The sequence below is a fragment of the Crotalus tigris genome, unplaced genomic scaffold (genome assembly GCF_016545835.1).
Source record: "Crotalus tigris isolate CLP2741 ecotype Arizona unplaced genomic scaffold, ASM1654583v1 scf7180000024411.593283, whole genome shotgun sequence".
Taxonomy (NCBI): domain Eukaryota; kingdom Metazoa; phylum Chordata; class Lepidosauria; order Squamata; family Viperidae; genus Crotalus; species Crotalus tigris.
The window spans coordinates 324,128-345,378 of record NW_024100578.1 but is presented as its reverse complement, the minus strand read 5'-3'; the positions used below and the strand labels follow the sequence as shown (position 1 = coordinate 345,378).

The 21,251-nt window shown below is 38.7% G+C and overlaps 1 protein-coding gene across 1 annotated transcript in view; it reads left to right on the top strand.

The window, feature by feature from the left end:
• Positions 1–21,251, top strand: part of MTA3 (metastasis associated 1 family member 3) — a 144,547-nt gene that overhangs the window by 13,931 nt on the left and 109,365 nt on the right. Inside the window, exons 3-4 of the mRNA XM_039329735.1 lie at positions 9,273–9,366; positions 19,092–19,218. Of these exons, the coding sequence (XP_039185669.1) occupies positions 9,273–9,366; positions 19,092–19,218 (221 nt within the window). The remainder of the gene's footprint in view (positions 1–9,272; positions 9,367–19,091; positions 19,219–21,251) is intronic.

The following is a 21,251-nucleotide window of genomic DNA, read 5'->3' as shown; positions in this document are numbered from 1 at the left end:
CATTAATACTGTTGACAACTTCAATTTTTTTGGGGAAACAGTTACCCCAAATTTCCAGTGATGCGACCTTTATTTCAGGCTAGATCAGTGGTAACGAACCTATGGCACGGGTGCCAGAAGCGGCACTCAGAGCCCTCTCTGTGGGCACGCGCACCGTCGCCCCAGTCCTAGGCCTTCAGCTGGGTTTTATAAAACCTTTTCGCTTTAGGCTTCTGCCGCCGTGTGAAAAAAAAAGGTTCAATAAATCAGTCAATTTCAACTTCTTGTGGGAAAAAAAAAAGATCTTGCAAAGTTGGAATTGATTGATTGAACTTTTTAGTCCCACCCAGTCTGCCATTACCACTGCAGCCATGCCCACCCAATGGGGCACACTCAGCCAATGGGCCTCACCCAGTCAATGGCCACCCGGCACTCGATGATGCGTAAGTGGGTTTTGTGTTGCAGTTTGGGCACTCGGTCTCTAAAAGGTTCGCCATCACTGGGCTAGATCAGTCTAGATCAGTTAAGGCAAAAGAGCTTAGAGATAGAAGGCCAAGAGGAATTCTTGCTTTCTCTCACAACATATTTATAATTATCAAATTTTACTTCTTGTATTAGCTTTATATTTGTATCAGATTACAATTCCCAAATTCAGGGGAACTTTAGTTTGATTTAATGTTTTCCCCACATCTGTTTTGGAAAACTCCTTGTGAAACTTGACACTGCCACTATGACTCTGGTGGTATAGAAATCTTTTGTTCCTCTGTACTTAAAGTTTTACAGTGACATTCACTATAGTTGATTATGCTTTTAAGTCTAAATTTCCAGAGCATGCCAATAATTTTTATTTCCATTATTTGTCAGTAATCAGAATATGTCTATCTCTCTAAAAATAGAAAACTTTTGCTACATCATGTGTAAGCTTCACCCACAAAGGGTTGCCTGTAATAATTAAGGTTGGGAGTTAATTATCTTTTGTTCTACTGAATTTAATGGTCAGTGAACAAAATAATGTTTCTGTTACAAAATATAGGCAATGGACTTGAATGAAACTATTTAATTAATGGTTTTCTCAAAAACTATTGCTTCTGTATTCATTTTCAGTCAATAATATTTCCTACATGTTAACCATTGATTCAAAGAAAGATGTGTTTGAATTTTGTGATTTAAATCTGTCAGGAGGCAGACACGGTTGAATTAATGTATAGTTTATTTATATAATTAATAATTTATAGGAATACAACAATTTATAGGAACTGGAAAATATGGACACATTTTTTTTCAATTTCCTAAAAAAATATTTGGCCAAGATAAATGATTAAATGGGCATTTCAACCAGAGATGCAATGATTTAATTATAATTTCTCTAACACAAAAAATATTTGATTAATATAATGTAATTTTAAACAGCTTTTCTAAATTAAATTCGTAAGTCAGACAAACTGCACAGTTGTATGTTGCTTGCAAATATAGAGACATATTGGTTTTATGATTATATTAGTTGTACCAATGGTTGCTTTTTAGAAATTATGAGGGGATGGATTTCAGGGGAAATTGGAAGTCAAGGACAGCAAATCCTGACATTAGAGTTTTGTGACTGTTGAAATCCATGGATGACAAACAGCCAGTCATGCTTTGCAATCAGTAGCATCCAGGGCCCCATTTTTGTCCCAGGTTTCTTCTTTTTGGACTCAAACATGTCATTCTTGTTTTGAGGTCGCAAGCTTAGCTCACTGCCAGAGTAAAGACAGATGCAGTTCATCAGTTGGTCAGTAATGGTGGACCAGGGAAGGTAGAACCACTCCTGGATTGAGCAGGCAGTGCTAAGGATGCTTAGCATTTGAAGATGTTCTCCATGGCAGCAACATGATAAAATGGCAAAATCAGAATTGGACACTAACTTTTTTGGAGCAAATCATTTTCCTTAAGGTGAATCTGTCTTCTACACTTTCTGTGTTAGTGCTGATGAGGACCTGAGAGAAAACTTTATTTCATTCTCTAGACAATTGGCAGCCACCTATCTTCCGCTCAGATGTGAACAGATATAAAGGGTGCTGTTCCTCAGATACTTGAATCTTCTCAGGTGCTAAGTCAACTAAGCAAATTATAATGGGTCATGGTTCATTTATGTCTCATGACATCTGAAATGAGCATTAAATGTGGTTTAACTAGATATCTTTCTGGTTCCTGCAGCACCATCCATAATGCCCACAATGAATAAAGACTCCTGTAGCCCAGCTAATTTATGCAAACTGGCCACTGTCTAATCATGGCATCACCTAAACCAGTGGTTCTCAACCTGTGGGTCGGGACCCCATTTGGGGTCGAACGATCATTTCACGGGGGTTGCCAAACAAGGCTGTCTGCCATTTTTCTCCCTTTTCTTTGGCCACGCCCCTGGCACTCGGTGATGTATAAGTGGTTGGGGGTCACCACAACATGGGGAACTGTATTATGGGGTCGTGGCATTAGAAAGGTTGAGAACCACTGACCTAAACTGAAGTGGGATTTAGCTGCTACCACTTCATTGGCAACCTTCCTCCCATTCTCAGCCCCATTCCTGTGACCTACATTCCTTTACACTTGGCAATCAATAAAATTGATTGTGTAGTACAGTGCTTTACACACATGTATTGCTAATGTGTTGAGTTTGTACCTGTAAAGACTTCAATATAATGTTGGTTAGGGCAGATTGATCATTCTGATATGGGCCTTTTGTTGCTCTTCAATTCTGATGCTAAGTTTGCAGAGGGCATTTAAAACTGCAAAGCCCATAAGTTGGTTTGCGTTGTTTGCTGAATTTTGGGTTGTGCATGCACTTTAGACATTCTCTTGTGCCATGTTGATGCTTAGATTTCCATGGTATAGCTAAAATTTCAAAACTGTATTCTGGTGAACTATTGATACATACCTCATCCTGTTAACTTCCACTGACTCACCTCCGGGGGTGGGGACAGAATGAGTGGGTGCTTCCATGATTTTTATCCTGTTCAGAGCTTACATGCAGACTTTGGTCTCATACTGTATGATCATGTTCAATTCATTTATTATAAGAGTTATAGTTAAACAGCCTGTAGACAGCACTTGGCTTAAAAATTATGTTTAAAAACTTTTTGAAGACAAAACAACAGCAAACAAGTGAAATGGAAATAGTACTTAAATTTATGTCTGCTGCTAATTGACTGCTGGCTTAATTAGCTGGCTTCTGTAAGTTAACTGCTGGCTGGACAATCTGCTTTCTTTGTCTAGCTTAGTGTGTTGGCTTTTAAACATATTTAAAAAATTAAAATTGACTTATTGTGGGAGACAACCCCACTATTGTACTTATCCCTTCCCCCGGTCTGGCCTTTTTTGTCTGTCACCCCTTGTTATACCCTTATTGACCCCATTTCCCCTTTACCTTTATAAAACCTAATAAAATATTTACCCCAAAAATTAACTCTGTTTTCTTTATTAAGAATCTGGAGATTTTCTGATAGCAGTTTTTAAGTTAATATGATGGGCAGGTTGCCCAATTCATTGCATGATGATGATGATAATGATAATGATTGTAGCAATCTTTCTGAAAGTTGGCTGCATGAATTGCTATTGAATCCAAATCTGGTTGATCTGGGCTGCAAAGTGAATGAGCAAAGGGCTTGTTCCACGTGTATGTTATTAATTTATTTAAAGGACATATAGCCAGCAACAACTCTGAGTGGCTCACAAAGCCAAACTTCCATAAAAATAAGAAAAGCAATACCCAGAACATGGCATCACAACTATGCTTCTCCAGTACAGCCAACACCATCATCTTCAGGCTCCAGCCTCTCCCTATTCCCGTGGTTGGGAGAAGTGCCAAGGTTAAAAGAGTCAAGGCCTGTTGGATCTCAAGGAGAAGGTGGGGTTCTTGGTATGCTTTGAGCTTGGTGGTTTTCTGGCAAGACGTTTCTTGCAGTGCTAATGACGTTACGTAGTTTGGTAATGAAATATTTCTATAAGAAAACCACCAAGCACAGAGGGCACCAAGGACCCAATAACTGAACCCTGAGCTACAAATATTCCCTTCTAAAGAAAAGGTGTTCCACAGAGCAGAGGCTGCTACAGAAAAGGTACACTTCTAAAATCCAATAGATGGCAACATTTCTGGGCAGAGATCTGGAATGTACCTACTCTATCTGATCTAATGAAAGAGGCAAATACCTTCTGGGGAGGGTGGTTCCACCAAAAACCTGGCCCTATATCATGTCTGACTTTGAAAGTGAAAAGCATCACTAGAATTGCTTTTCTGGTTCTTTTCCATGTGGAACATTTCAGATTTTGTTGAGGTTTTTTTCAAGTTTGAAACATAACTTTTGTTTGTTTGTTTTGGGCACACCTTGGTCAGAGTGAATGAAGTGTGATTGGAAGGGTTAGCAGACTTTATGAAACACATACGTTACAATACTTAGCCATATTACTAGGTATCCTTGGCTAAACCTAGTTTGCCTCACAAAATCTTGAAAATAAGATTGTGTGTGATTGTGGGTGTGTGGGTGTACGCAGGGAAAAAAGAACTGTATAGATTATTACTATATTATGTGCCACATTTGATTAAGAATCAAATACTAGGGTTTCTTTCTTCCTTCATTTTGTGTTGTATCTGTTTAAATAGTAAGTTGAAAACAAGAACTGTATATGATCCTGAGGATCCAAATGCTTTAACTAACTAATAAATTAGAATAATAGGACTGTGCATGCTTTGAAAATGTTAGTTAGTTAGGAAGAAATGTTTTATACCTCAGTTGAGCCCAGTATCTTCCTGTTGCTTATCAAAACAGCCTGGCAGCTTCTTCATGAGGCAATGTTATAAAATGTGTGGGTGTGGGTGTACCTTCAATTCAATGTTGAGTCCTAGTGAATGCTTAGACAAATCTGGGCAGTTTCTTGGCAAGATTCAGAAGTGGTTTGGTATTGCTTCTTTCCTAGGACTAAGGGAGAATGACTGGCTCCAAGTCATCCAGCTGTCTTGTTCCTAACCAAGAACTCATGATTTCATCCTTCTAACTCAGGGTCTTTAACCGCTACACCAAACTGGCCTTTTAAAATGAGTAGACCTACTAAAGACAATATGTGTACCTTGATAAAAATAGGAATGGATCGTTAAGGGAAAAAGAATACAACTTAATCCTGAAAAAGTAGATAGCATGAGAAAGAAGTTCCAAATAACCCCCCACCTTGATTCTGTTTGGCATAAGATGAAGTAGAGAGAAACTCTGACATCTTTTAAAAGTCTGTTACTATGATGCCCTCCAGCAATAAGTACTATTCCTGAAATCCTTGGGTGTCTGTTTTCTGGCCAGGCCTACCTTGATGGATGATTTCAATCTTGTTCTCTAGCAGTTCTTGGAAAGAAGCAGACCCTGCCCTCCTAAATAATTAAATACAGGAATAAATTTTTTTTTGAGTTTCTTAAAGGAGTTATAGGTAACAGAGCAACAAATAAGCAAACAATACTCTTCAAGAAAAATGTATCAGGGTGTAGTGGCAATTGGGCTTAATCCTTATATTAAAAAAACAGATATTCAGTCTCAAAGCAAAACTAGAATCTAAGGTTGAAGGCTTCCCTTCAGTTGTTGTGAATGCTCCATCACTAGAGCTTTTTAAGAAGAGATTGGATGACAGTTTTTCTGGAATGATATAGGGTCTCCTGCCTGGGCACGGGGTTGGACTAGAAGATCTTGATAGACTTGAACACTTGAACACTGGGCACTATCTAACAAAATGAAATTCAGTGGTGAAAAAAGTAAGGTTCTACATTTAGGCAAGAAAAACCAAATGCACAAGTACAGCATAAGTGGCACCTTGCTCAATAGTAGTAACTGTGAGAGGGACCTTGGAGTCCTAATAGACAATCACCTAAATATGAGCCAGCAGTGTGCTGCAGCTGCCAAAAAGGCCAACACAGTGCTAGGCTGCATTAACAGGGATAGAATCAAGATCACGTGAAGTATTAAAGTATACCACTTTACAATGCCTTCGTAAGGCCATACTTGGAATACTGCATCCAGTTTTGGTCACCACGATGTAAAAAAGATGTTGAGACTCTAGAAAGAGTACAGAGAAGAGCAACAAAGATGATTAGGGGACTGGAGGCTAAAACATATAAGGAACGGTTGCTGGAATTGGGTGTGTCTAGTTCAGGGGTAGGCAATCCAAAACACTGGAAGAGCCACTTGGACCTGTTTTCCACCGAAAACAAAACACCGGGAGCCGCAAAACCCTTTTGATATCTAAAATGAAGATAACACTGCATATATCCTGTTTTACCTTTAGTGTGTGTGTGTGTGTGTGTGTGTGTGTGTGTGTATACATATACATACACACACATACACGCATACACACACACACATATATATATATATACACACACATACTTGTTTTCTGTGGTTTTCGCGGGTGTTTGTATGTAGGTCTTTGGTTGTTCGGGTTTTCTCCCCACTTTAAACCCCTCCAATCCATACATGAAGCAAACTGACACCCTCCATGAAGATGAGGCACGACCACGAACGCGAAGCCAAAAAATAGCAAGGCAGCCTAAAATCTTAAATCCCCCTGCAACTCAGACTAACCTGAGCACAACCAAACAGAACACTCCCCCAGCCAATCAGAGCACAGCCAACCCCCCAGCCAATCAGAGCACAGCCACGCCCCTAACCAATCAGAAAACACCTCCACCCAATCAGAACACAGCCAAGCTCCCACCCAATCAGTTCATACCCCCACTGGCAGTTAAAAGGAAGAAACAGCTAAGACCACACATTGCTCCTCGAACACGAAGCTGAAAGCACCAGCCTGAAGATGACGAATGGGACTTCGTCGAAACATCGCCAAGACACCTCCAATTTTACGCGGGAGAAAACCCAAACAACCAAAGACACACACACATACATATATACACACACCTATAATAAAGGTAAAAAAGGATATATGCAGTGTTATCTTCATTTTAGATGTCAAAAGGGTCTCTCTGTCTCTTTCCCTCCCTCCCTCCCTCCCTCTCTCTCCCTCTTTCTCTTTTTCTTTCTTTTTCTCTTTCTCTTTTTCCTTTACCTCTCTCTCTCTCCTCTTCCTCTCCTCTCCCACCTCTTTTCTTTCTCTCTTTCTCTCTCTCTCTCCCTCTCTTTCTCTCCCCCCCCTCTCCCTTTCTCCGATCTTCTGCTCACCTGGCAAGCTGGCTTCAAGCTGTTCTCCAAGAAGCTCAGAGGTAGGCAACCTCGGCTCTTTTATGACTCATGGACTTCAACTCCCAGAATTCTTGAGTCAGCATAGCTGGGCTAGCTAGCTCTCTCCTGCCCTTCCTGCTTCCTGCAGAGATGCAGCAAAGGGAGGAGCTCCGCCCAATAAGATTTGTGAGTCCACTCTTTTTTACACACACACACATGCACACACACAGAGAGAGCGCAATTGCCTCTCTCTGTCTCTGTCTCTGTCTCTGTCTGCAAATGGCAGAGGAGGCTGGGAGCTGCAGGGAAGGCTCAAAGAGCCGCATGTGGCTCTGGAGCTGCAGGTTGCCGACCTGTGGTCTAGTTTAACAAAGAGAAGGATGAGGGGGGACATGGTAGCAGTGTTCCAATATCTCAGGGGCTGCCACAAAGAAGAGGGTGTCAAGCTATTTTCCAAAGCACCTGAAGGCAGGACAAGAAGCAATGGGTGGAAACTAAGCAAGGAGAGAAGCAACCTAGAACTAAGGAGAAACTTCCTGACAGTTAGAACAATTAACCAGTGGAACAACCTGCCTCCAGAAGCGTGAATGCTCCAACACTGGAAGTTTTTAAGAAGAGACTGGACAGTCATTTGTCCGAAATGGTATAGGGTTTCCTGCCTGAGCAGGGGGTTGGACTAGATGACCTCTAAGGTCCCTTCCAACTTTACTATTATTATTATTATTATTATTATTGATGGATCATCGCACAGTCCGCCAGATGTTCAGACTGGATTTGGCATTTTGTCTATCGAGTCCTTACCCAGGACCTGGGATAGGCAGATGTGGATGTTTGATGGTATTACAGGTATCGTCGCAGGATGGAAGCAGTTCCTAGTAAGGCCGCCTTTTGCAAATGACTAATAGCGAATTTGTCAATGCCAATGGTGTTCAAGTGGTGCTCCAGTTGTTTTGGGATTGCACCCAAGGAGCCTATTACTATTGGTACTACCCTTGCTTGCTTTTGCCACAGTCTTTCTATTTCTATTTGTAGGTCTTTGTATTTTGTTATCTTCTCCAGTTCTTTCTCTTCTATTCTGCTGTCTCCAGGCACTGCCACGTCCACTATCCAGACTTTTTTGTCTTTCTTATCGACAATTGTTAAGTCTGGGGTGTTATGTTGCAGGTGCTTGTCTGTTTGAATTCTGAAGTCCCAGAGCAGTTTAATTTTATCATTTTCTATGACTTTCTCTATTTTATGATCCCACCAGTTTTTGCTTACAGGCAAATGATATTTTTTGCAGATCTTCCAATGCACCATTGTTGCTACTTTGTCATGCCGCTGCTTGTAATCAGTCTGTGCAATCTTCTTGCAATAGCTTACCAGGTGGTCCACTGTTTCTTCAGCTTCTTTGCATAGGCGGCACTTAATGTCTGTCTTCTCAGTTTTGACTTTATATGCATTTGTCCTTAAGGCTTGGTATTGTGCAGCCAAAACTAGTCCCTCGGTCTCTTTCTTCAATTTTCCTGCTCTTAGCCATTGCCAGGTCTTGTTATTATCTGCTTTCCCAGCTATTTTTTTTATGTATTGGCCATGTAGTGCTTTGTCTTCCCATGCCTCTATTCTGTCCTTCATTTGGTCTTTCTTGTAGGCCAGTTTGGTCTCTCCAGTAGTCAGTAAGCCTTCCTGATATACTAATTTCAGTGCATCTTCATCATTGTTCTTCAGATATTCTTCCAAAGCCATTTTTTCTTCTTCAACCATCTGACGTACTTATAGCATTCCATGCCCACCTATTTGCCTTGGAAGATAAAGTCTGTCAATGTCACTGCGTGGATGAAGGGCATGATTCATTGTCATTATTTTTCTGGATGATGATGATGATGATGATTATTATTATTATTATTATTATTATTATCATCATCATCATTATCATCATCATCATCTCCAAGGTCCTTTCCAACTCTGTTATTCTGTCTTCTGTAAATCAATTTTTGTTCAATATGATTTCTCTAATGACATGAGCCAGCTTTAAAAAAAGATGAATTTTGGGTTTGTGGAAAGTCTATGGTGAATATTAAGGTTTACTTCTTAATATGTATTTCATTAATTAATTCTGTCATTTTCTAGACTGCCAGTGGTAATGTGGAAGCAAAAGTAGTATGCTTTTACAGACGACGAGACATCTCCAATAGCCTCATTATGCTTGCAGACAAACATGCAAGTAAGTTGTTTTTTATTTTATTTAGAAACAAATAGCATGAATTATGCATTCTTAAAATAATATTTTGTGTCTGTATGTACTTCATTAGACTGTGCATGAGAAACTGAATATACATGCAATTTATTAATACCCTTGATAGGATGTGCATTCAGAATTTCATGCCTGTCTGCATTTTCATACAAGTAATCAAACATATCTTTACAAGCAATTAGAGCTGGAACTAAGGGCTAATAAATTTGCAGTTTGATTTTTTCCCTTTTTTTCAGCTACAGCATGATTGATCTAGATAATTTAGTGCAGTATTATTTTTTCTGTATTTATTCATATTGTTAATAGTTCAGTAGAAGAGCAAAATAATTCAGCATGTTTTTTATGGTTTCTTTTGTTTCAGACTCTAAAAGCTTAATGTCTTAAGTTTGAAATTTAGTTAACTAAATTTTCCCTCCATGAAATTTTTTATCCTCAATTTATGTTCCATACATCTCATGTTTGAAACATACATGTCTCCCAAAAATTGGGATGCAATATAGAGGATTACCAGTGAAAATATAATCAAGATTAGATAAGCCTCTGCAAGATTTTGAACAACTCCCTTTTATCCAGGTTGCCTCTGCCATATTGTATCTGACATGTTTTCGGAGGTAGGAAATAGCAGGGAACTGGAGAAGATAAAAAACTTTCTTTGTAGGCAATTTCATAAATTACTTTAATTTATTCCAATGTTTTAGTTATAGTGAGTTGGGGATGACATGGTTAGAGATCATGTGGTCCTTATGGTGTTTAACATAATTTTTATTTTAACTTGTGAACCACCTGTAATTGTGTTGAAGTTGGGCAGCCTACAACCTCAATAATTAAATAAACAATTGATTAGGTAAGAGTTCCATGTGAACTGTGTGGCCACTTTTCTGAAATAATTGTTGCTTATGATTTATTTATTAGTTACACTTGCTTTTATGGCACTGCAGTCATTATGAATCTTAAGCAGCTCTTAAGCAAGAGTGACAGTGCAATATTTATAATTCAGTAATTAAAAATCAAAATTATTAAACATGTCCCAACATCATAACAATTCATCATATCAGCAGCATAAAATATACCACCATAATCATTTACAATAGTGTCTCATATCTCCAGGACCTTTATTATTAATGTCTCAGTTCCTGATTGTTTTTTGAAATACCACATCTTCAGCAGCTTTCAGAATTCCAGGAGTAAGATTGTGGTTCTAATGTCTTCTGTGGGAGAGCATTTAACAGAAAGGAAGCTGTTGCAGAAAATATTTGCCTGCAGGTCTCCTCTTGCTCTGGGAGGACTGTCAGCAAGCACTTTCTGCAGGCTCACAATAGACAAGTAGGTTCTATTTGGTGTAAGTGGTTATATAGATGAAAAGGCCCCAAGCCCTAGAGCACGGGCATAAAACTCGCCACGTCACGTGAAGCGTCGCGATGTATCATGACTCTTTTTATAATAATAATTTTTATTTTGCTGTCACAGACCAAAATGCAAGTGCAACAAAAAAAAAAAACACAAGAAAAATATAATCACAAACAATTAACACCAGAAGCCTTGGCTAAAGGGAATTACAACCTTCTCCTCTAATAGTTACAGCTCTTAAAAGAAATTTAGAAACCTGAGAAGTAATATAGGAGGAGCCATCCCCTAGACAATATAAAACCAAATTACTAACATTAGAACCAGAGGAATCAATTCCAAGGAGAGGCAATAATTTAATCCTGGCTGTATTATACATAGGGCAGTATAATAAGACATGCTCCACAGTTTCAACTTCAGCCCTATCACAGGGGCATAGTCGCTCATTAAACGGGAGCCTCTTGAATCGCCCGTCGAGTAATGCTGAGGGCAAGACATTGAAAGGGGCTAGGGAAAAGACTCTTCTATACTTGGGGATGGTTAGAGTATAGAAAAAAGAGGCCATCTTCAATCCATAATTATTAGAATGGCTAAAGATCAAAGGGGGGGCAGGTTTTGTTGTCTCTGGCTCTTAAGTATGGCAAATCTATGTCCACAAGCCGTTGGACTACCCTAAACTGGGTGTCCTTGAGACCATAATCTCCCAGAGCATCCCCCGTAAAACCTAGCAAATGGAGTTTCTTCATCAGCTCCCTCTCCCAATGAGAAGTATGAGAGTCAGCAAACACCAGGGAGAGGTAGCTACCAGGGACTGTAAGGTGTTAATCCACGCCACGCATTTGACTGAACGAATGCCCAGTTCCAGGTACATTGAAGCAAATCCAACCCAGGGAGGAAGACCCAGAAGTTTCCTAAGAAAAACAGCCTGGGTACTTTCAATACAATCCTTGAAGCCTCGTATCCATGTGGGAATTCCATAAAGAGTTTGGGCCAGGGTTTTGGCTTGATATATACGTAGAGCAGAAGGAATAAACTGGCCTCCTTGGGTAAAAAAAAATCTTATAATCTGCTGATGGCTACAGGAGGCCAAATTCAGCACCTGGGTTAGATGATTAGTCCAAGCACCTGTATTCTGAAATTGAATACCTAAATACTTAAAATGGAAAACCTGCCTAACAACATTACCATTGATAGCCCAGTTGTATAATTTCCGGGCTCTAGAGAATACCAATACTTTGGATTTGTCATAATTAATAGACAAATGGTTCTCAGCACAGTAGGACCCAAATGCAGAAAGTTTTAGACCGAGCCTTGATTGTGATAGAAGGACTGCATCGTCAGCATAAAGAAGAAGCAGAATCTTCGTATTTAACAACTTTGGGGCATGGGACTCAATGCGTTCAAAATAAGAGGCCAGGTCGGATAAGAATAGATTAAATAGAAGAGGGGCCAGGACACAACCCTGCCTAAATCCACTCTCAATCAGGATAGGATTTGAAAGTTCTCCCTGCAAGCCACACCTAACCTGGCTAGAGGTCTGATTATACAAAGATCTGATTAAGAACAAAATATGTCTGTCAATAGAACTTTTGTGCAGTTTTGACCACAACAAAATTGTGGGACTGAGTCAAATGCTGCCTTTAAATCAATAAAAGCAGTAAAGAGTTTGCTACCTGGTGTAATAGCGTATTTATCAACCAGGTGTGCTAGGACAAAACAGTGGTCCAATGTGGCACAGCCTACTTTAAACCCAATCTGCTCTGCACCAATAATGTTAGACTCCTCAACCCAAGTGAGGAGTCTACGTTGAAGATATTTAGCATACAATTTCCCAATGATGGAAAGCAGGCTTATAGGGTGATAATCGGCAGGGTTGTTCCTGTTTCCTTGTTTAAAAACTGGAATAATAATTGCTAGACTCCAAGAGATAGGAATCCTGCTAGAGGAATTAATATGGGTGAAGAGTGTTGCCAGAAGAGGAATCCACCACTCGGGATTAGATTTTAGCAAACTGGGAGGTATAGCATCGGGGCCAGGGGCTTTGCCTGACTTAAGTTTGGCGACTCTTTTTGCATTGCTGGCAATGGGGTGGGCATGGCTTAGGTATGATGAAACCGGCCCGCGGGCCGGCAGTTTAACACCCCTGCCATAGAGGGCTTTAAGGTTATAACTAACACCTTGAATTGCACCTGGAAACACATTGCAAAGGTGCAGCTCACAAAACACTGACTTGCTGTTAGTATGTGGATTACTACTGTTAGTGCGTAAATTGTTTGTTTTACAATATTGTTTTCTCAAATGATAGTAATCTTAAAAAATGTGTTTTGTTTGATGGCATGCTATGTTTTTCACTGGAAGTCACTGTTCAAAAGAAATATAATAATGAGTACCTTTTATTTGCATAACAGCCAATTGTCTAATTGATAATTACTTTATACAATTAGTGTTTGACTCTTATACATACATGTCTCATTAACCAGATTAATGTCAAACCTTAAGTAATGACCAAAAATACTACATCATAAATATGCAGTGGGCAGTCTTTAGTGAAGTTTCATGACATTACAATCAATAAAAGTGTAGCTTTTAATGGTGTAAATATTATTCTCATACACTTTTATTCTACTTGTTCTTTTATATCTGTTTAAATTATTTTTATACTTCATTAAAATAGTGCTCCTAATGGTGAAGAAAAATGAAAAGTGACCTAAAACGCAAAAATTATAATCTTAAAACTTTTATAAACTAAAATATTTAAAAACAAAAAAGCTAAATTATTAAAACCTATCTTGGCGAGGCTAGAATTTTAATATTTCAGAACATTAAGAAATGTATTGAATTTATTTTATCTGTATATATAATGAGTGAAAATATGAAAGACATATATATTCTTTGAACAACGCACAACTATATAAGATTAAACATTGCTAATGTAGGTACCTTTCTTCATTCTTTAGAAATGTCTGTGTAAAGTGCTCTGGTGGCTTATAAAGCATGCTTGAATAAACATTGTTTTCCACCATAAAGACTATTGACTTCAGCTCCTTACCTGACATTTTAAGCTTGATTTAAGGAATTAAGTAATGCAGCCAAGCATATCATTAGAGGATAAGTATTTTTGCTCTTTTTCTTGTTTAATATCAATCCACCTAAGCAACTGCTGGAACAGAATTTGTACACGCTGACCCATATATCTAGAACTTGAATACCTCCTCCTCCTCCTCCTCCTCCTCCTCCTCCTCCTCCTCCTCCTCCTCCTCCTCCTCCTCCTCCTCCTGTCTTGGCAGTGCAAAAAGTAATTCTATGGAATTGAGTGCTTGTTCGCAGTTGCGATATTTGGTTTAGGCAAGTCAGAAACCAATTTTGGAGACAGTAGTTCTTTTTAAAATTTATTTATTGGTAATGCCTGGCTCACCTCTCTCACACTTTTCACTTATTTCTTTCTTATATTTAATGTTGATTGAAATGCTAGTACTAAGTAATGAGGGCCGAGTCAAAGTGTAAAAATGTCATGCCTAAGTATCTAATTCAAAATGAGTTGGACAAAAGACCCCCTCTTTTATGAATTTCTGGGGCATATGCTTAAACTTTGAGGGTGAAGGGGGGTCAGTTAACTTAATGTAATTCTGTTTTCATGGAGTTTTTTTTTTTTTTTTTACAAACTCCTTGACAAGTTTCTAATTTTATTTGCCTAAATAGTGTACATCAGACATGGGCCTTTTATGGCCCACTGACTGCATCCGGCCCATTTGCTGTCCTTGAGTGGCTTGTGGCATTGTCAGGAGGGAGCAAAGCATCAGCAGGGCATTGACAGGGTGTAGGGCATCAGAAGAGGCAGGGTATTGGTGGCCCTCCATAACAGTCTCAGTTAGGGAAAATTCATTTCCCACCCCTGCTGTACATAGTCTCTTTCCTAGTATAAGCTACACTGTAAAATTAGAGGCTTCTTTTGGTTCTACTTGGTGAAAAATCTCAGTTACTTTGCTGTCAAGAATTTATAGTAAAGTGAGAATTCTAGGAAATGTGCAATATTAAATCTTAATTTGCCTTTACTTCTTTTTTTACCAAATTCTGTATTTCATTATGCTCAATTTACTCTTAACTTCTTGTAAGTAGCTTGTAGCATAGAAACAGATCTTAGATATGAAATGTATTACAAGTACAGTGGGGTAAAAAAGTATTTAGTTCTCCCACTTAAAAAGATGAGAGAGGCCTGTAATTGTCATCATAGGTAGACCTCAACTATGAGAGACAAAATGAGAAAACAAATCCAGACAATCACATTGTCTGATTTGGAAAGAATTTATTTGCAAATTATGGTGGAAAATATTTGGTCAATATCAAAAATTCATCTCAATACTTTGTTATATATCCTTTGTTGGCAATGACAGAGGTCAAACATTTTCTGTAAGTCTTCATAAGGTTGGCCCACACTGTTGCTGGTATGTTGGCTCATTCCTCCATGCAGACCTTCTCTAGAGCAGTGATGTTTTAGGGCTGTCGCTGGGCAACACGGACTTTCAACTCCCTCCAAAGATTTTCTATGGGGTTGAGATCTGGAGACTGGCTAGGCCATTCCAAGACCTTGAAATGCTTCTTATGAAGCCACTCCTTCGTTGCCCGGGCAGTGTGTTTGGGATCATTGTCATGCTGAAAGACCCAGCCATGTTTCATCTTCAATGCCCTTGCTGATGGAAGGAGGTTTGCACTCAAAATCTCACGATACATGGCCCCATTCATTCTTTCCTGTACATGGATCAGTCGTCCTGGTCCCTTTGCCGAGAAACAGCCCCAAAGCATGATGTTGCCATCCCCATGCTTCACAGTAGGTATGGTGTTCTTTGGATGCAACTCAGCATTCTCTCTCCTCCAAACATGACGAGTTGTGTTTCTGCCAAACAGTTCTACTTTGGTTTCATCTGACCATATGACATTCTCCCCATTCTCTTCTGGATCATCCAAATGCTCTCTAGCAAACTTCAGACGGGCCCGGACATGTACTGGCTTAAGCAGGAGGACACGTCTGGCACTGCAGGATCTGAGTCCCTGGCAACGTAGTGTGTTACTGATGGTTGCCTTTGTTATGTTGGTCCCAGCTCTCTGCAGGTCATTCACTAGGTCCCCCCGTGTGGTTCTGGGATTTTTGCTCACCGTTCTTGTGATCATGTTGACCCCACGGGGTGAGATCTTGCGTGGAGCCCCAGATCGAGGGAGATTATCAGTGGTCTTGTATGTCTTCCATTTTCTAATTATTGCTCCCACAGTTGATTTCTTCACACACCAAGCTGCTTGCCTATTGCAGATTCAGTCTTCCCAGCCTGATGCAGGTCTACAATTTTGTTTCTGGTGTCCTTCGACAGCTCTTTGGTCTTCACCATAGTGGAGTTTCGAGTGTGACTGTTTGAGTTGTGGACAGGTGTGTTTTATACTGACAACAAGTTCAAACAGGTGCCATTAATACAGGTAATGAGTGGAGGACAGGGGAGCCTCTTAAAGAAGAAGTTACAGGTCTGTGAGAGCCAGAAATCGTGCTTGTTTGTAGGTGACCAAATACTTATTTTCCACCATAATTTGCAAATAAATTCTTTCCAAATCAGACAATGTGATTGTCTGGATTTGTTTTCTCATTTTGTTTCTCATAGTTGAGGTCTACCTATGATGACAATTACAGGCCTCTCTCATCTTTTTAAGTGGGAGAACTTGCACAATTGGTGGCTGACTAAATACTTTTTTGCCCCACTGTATCAACTTCACCCTTTGGCTAGAGAGAACAAAAATGTAACCATTTTGGAATCCTAGTCTCAGAACAAAAAGCAAGCAGTCAGTGAGATTTTCATCACCCCTATCCTTGCTGGTTAAAACTGTTGGATTGAGATGGAAGAGAGGAGAATATAGGCAGAGATATAATTTGGTGTATCTCACAGAAAGATGTTAAAAAGGAAGAACACAGATCAAGACATTCCTGTTTCCCCCACGATAGGTGGTAATTTCAGGAAAGTACTACATGACACAGAAGCTGCACCAAAGCATTAGAGAGGGCCACAGTATGTAACATCCAAAGGACTCTGTAAACTTTGGTTGAACAAGTAGTCCCCTTTCCTCTATAGGCCTAATTTCACATTCTTCCCTATTAATTAATTGCTTTATTTGTATAGTGAGAATGTATGAGCATGAATAGAAGGATGAAGTCAGATTTGAGCAGGTCCTAAGGTTAGATAGGTATTAGAATTCTTAGGTTATGACTATGAGAATCTCTAGGGCTAATAGATATTGGTAAAAAAAAAAAAAAGCAAGCATTGGACTATGCTCAGTCTAGACCAGAGGTCCCCTACCTTTTGGGCACGGCAGATTGGTACCGGTCCACGGACCAGGGATTGGGGACCCCTGATCTAGATGTTTGTGTACTATTAGCCCAGAAACTCGTATAGAAATTGTTTTTCACATGAATCTGTTTTTCTTCCAGTTTTGTTGTTCCCAGCAATTTAACTTAATAGGAAAAAGGCTTCATGTGGGCCTATTATACCATTAGGGATTGGAGAGTTTTGATATAGAGTTATATTAGTTTCCCCTTGGTCTTGCCCCATTAACTATGATTTTCAGTCCACATGGAAACAGGCAGTGGTAACTAAAATTTCATTGTTGGGCTTCTCTCCAGGTCTTCTAGTCAGCATGGAATATGATCAGGCCAAAGCACTCATTAAACAATGTCTAGCAGATACAGAACATCAGTTGGATCTAGCTATTATTGTCAGTAAATCCAACAGGTATTCTGTTTCCCCCATGGCATAATTAACTAATCTCGAAGTACCTAACCACTGGAGGGCCTTTACTCTGGCACGGTGTTATGCCTTCCCCTAAGCCACTGTTCTGCAACTGTGACAACGTTAAGACTTGTGGACTTCAGCTCCCAGAATTCCCCAGCCAGCATAGCATAGCATAGCTGACTGAGGAATTCTGGGACCTGAAGTCCACAAGTCTTAATGTTGTCAAGGTTACAGAACCCTGCCCCAAGCTGTCCTTGAAAGCCAATATAGGACAATTCTTTATCTGGAGAGTGATTGCCCCTGTGACTCTGGACATTTATACCAACCTCATCTCACCATTATGGTATAAATGCTCAGGGAGCCCAGAACAATTCTACACTTCCCTGCTGCTTTCAGATACAACATCTAATGCTGTGCTTAAAATTTGCTAGATGATGATGTTTATCATAAACTAATTTTAATGAGTATCTAACTCACCACTGCAGAGTTTTTTGTGCCATGGTAGCTTTAGTTTACCATATATTAATCTTTATGCTCCTCAACATTTATTTAATGCTCCTACCCTTCCTTTTAGATTCCTCTTAAGACTTTTGTTTTTTATATATTTCTGTTTTATATTTTTATCTTTTTATAATTATTGTTAGATACTGATTTTTATAGTGTATAGCTCATCCTCCTTATGCTGGTCTAGGACCATAAGAAAGATTTCTTTGATTAACATAAATAGTTCTTCCAATCATTCCTGACCTGGGATCATCTCACCTAAAATAAGTGCTGCAATTTGAAATAATACTGAATTATTTGGTGATATTAAAAATCTAAATTACAAAAATATACTGTATTTTCTGGCGTATAAGATGACTTTCTAAACCATGCAGATCTTATCCGAAGTCGGGGATCGTCTTATATGCCGGAAAATACGGTACATTTATACATTCTACACTAGCTATTTTAAAATGCATAAGCAGTGCAGATTCATAAAATATATGTAAAAATGATGGCTCAGTCTCAAAAGTGGAATTACGGGTTATATTTTACAGTGCATTTTATCATATTTTAAGGCTGCAATTGTAAAGTTACTTTCCTGTGAATACAATTTTTGATATATGGATCTTATGAATAGGTAGCAGTCTTAGTTTATATTTTAAGTAAAATTGTTCTAAGTATCTAGGTAGAAAAATAGCAAATTAAAGAGCTGAATTCAATATAATGAAAGGGAATTTCTGCTGATACATTTAAGAACTAATAAAAAATAAAAAGATAAGGAAAAATAATTGCTGTTCATCTTTTTATTTCTTCTTAGCCCTTAAATGCTGGTAGATACAGTTGCACCCAACCCAAAATGATTATAATTGTAAAAAAGCTCAAGGGCGTATTATTATTGTTGTGTTATAGAAAATAATTCTAGTAAATAGATTGTTTTCCCATTGAATATTATGTTTTGTTGTGATCAGTTTTGGTTACTGATGGGGTTTTGTTTTTTGCAGAAATAGTAAGATGAGATGGAAAGTTTTATAGAGGACAGAAACCTTCCTGAAAAATGGTTCTAAAGATTACATCAGGCCTCTCTTTTCTTCTTTTATGTAGAAGAAGTTGAGGAAGAATCTGAAATTCCCAGAGAAATAGATCTGACTGATAAACAAAAGCACCAGTTGAAGCACAGAGAATTGTTTCTGTCTCGGCAGTATGAGTCCCTCCCTGCAACACACATTCGGTAAGAAGCTGTTGAGAATATTGTTTCAGTCATGGATTTCTGTGTTTGCTGTTAGCTAAATGATCAGAATAAGAGGTTTTGATGTTTTTATGGGATTCAGTAGTGCCACCGTAGAATTGGAATTTGTGAAATTCAGAAAAAGGAAGCAACTGTCCTTATGTCATCTCATAGGATTATTAATTTGCAATTTATTCCATTTCCTTTCAGTGCTTTCAATGTTTTCTTTCATCATTAGCACATCCTTGTAATTTGCATTACAAGGCAAATCAGCGAAACACTTCTGAAAATGTAAGTTACTAAATGGAACATGTAGATGAGAGTATGCAGTTTAAAAAGTATCCAACTTGGTCAGGTATAAATCTTGGGATGAACCGGCCAGATGAACACATAAATGGGGAAGTTTGTTCACGGTTAGATGAGAAGAAAATATTCTGAAGATTGTTCACTGGCTGGAGGTGAAAAGACCTTCTCTACTTTCATTATGTGGCAGGCAATATGTGGAAATGTAACCCCTAATCTGTTAGATCTGCTTGACCCTTGTTCCCCCCATCCCAATTTTTCTCTCTAGCCACCCTGAGTAGTGGCAGATTACTAAGCCTAGATAAAATTTTAATTCTTTGAGGAATTACAAAAATTAAAGGATGAATAAACCCACCCCCTTCCCCCTTAGTAGGTTCCTCAAAATAAGGATCTTCTCATTTAGAGCCATTGGGTAGATGATTCTATTGTATAATATGATCCAGGTTATTTTTTAAGGCCATAATTAAGATAATCTTTATTGTCATTTTTACTGTGAGCACACTGGCCCACATTAAAAATTAAATTCTGTTGCCTGCTCTCAAAAGAAAATATATATCTACCCATACACATACATAACATACATATACACATGCTACATACATATATATACATACATATACACACATATACATATATATATACATACACGCACACACACAAACACATACACACACACAAACATACACAAATGTATCACTGTCCATTTTGAATACATAGCGGAAAGAGGAAACTTGAAGAGTTCACAAGATTGATACTATATGAAACATAGTATAGTGACTGAATCTAGATGTTCTGTTTCGGATACCACGAAGACTCCTCCCAGAAGGCAACAAAAGAGAGAGGTCGTGAAGAGGATGTGTAGCATCCCAAACAATCCTACAGACCTTGCTCAAGCATCACTTATATGCTATGTCTTGGATACAAGGAAGTGAATTACCAATAATCTTTTCTGTCATCCTCATCACTCTCTGCACCTCCTTCCTGTCCGAAGCAGTAATGCTTCCAAACAAGACAGTAATGCAGTATGACAGGATGCTTTCAATCGTCCCTCTATAGAAAGTGGTAAGGACAGGGGAGGGAAGATATACTTTTCTCGTGCAACACATAAAATGCAGGTGCTGCTGTGCCCGCTTTACAAGTGTTTCACTGTTGAGTGACCAAACTAGCCTACTTGTTAGCTGCACACTCAGAAACTTGATGCTGCTAACCACCTCCACAGGTGAATCATTAATACACAGAGGTGTGTGGCTATGCCTGCCTTTTCTGAAATCGACAATGATCTCTTTAATTTTTCCTACGTTTAAAATGAGGCTGTTTTTATTACACCAGTTCATCTCTACCTCCTTGCAGTAAGCACCAATACCGTCATTCTCTACATCTGTAGGATTTATTATAAAGAGTTATTGAAAACATACATATATATTAAATCAAAATAGATTTAATTATTAGCAATGTTTACATTTTCATTAATTCAAAGTGAATGGTTTTTGATTGAAAGCAGATGAACAAATTCATGGTAGGCATTCAGGGGATGGAAGAATAAATAAGGAAAGCCTTTTAAGATGACTACTCAGTTCCCTTTGAATATCTGGCAATCTTAATCCATGCAGAAAATAAGTAATATTTTACCAGTATTATTTATCTAATTTGATTGATTTTTCCTTTGCAATGTGAAATGCTCAGTAAAATAATATTAATAATGAATATCCTTTAATGAATGATCATTTTTGCAA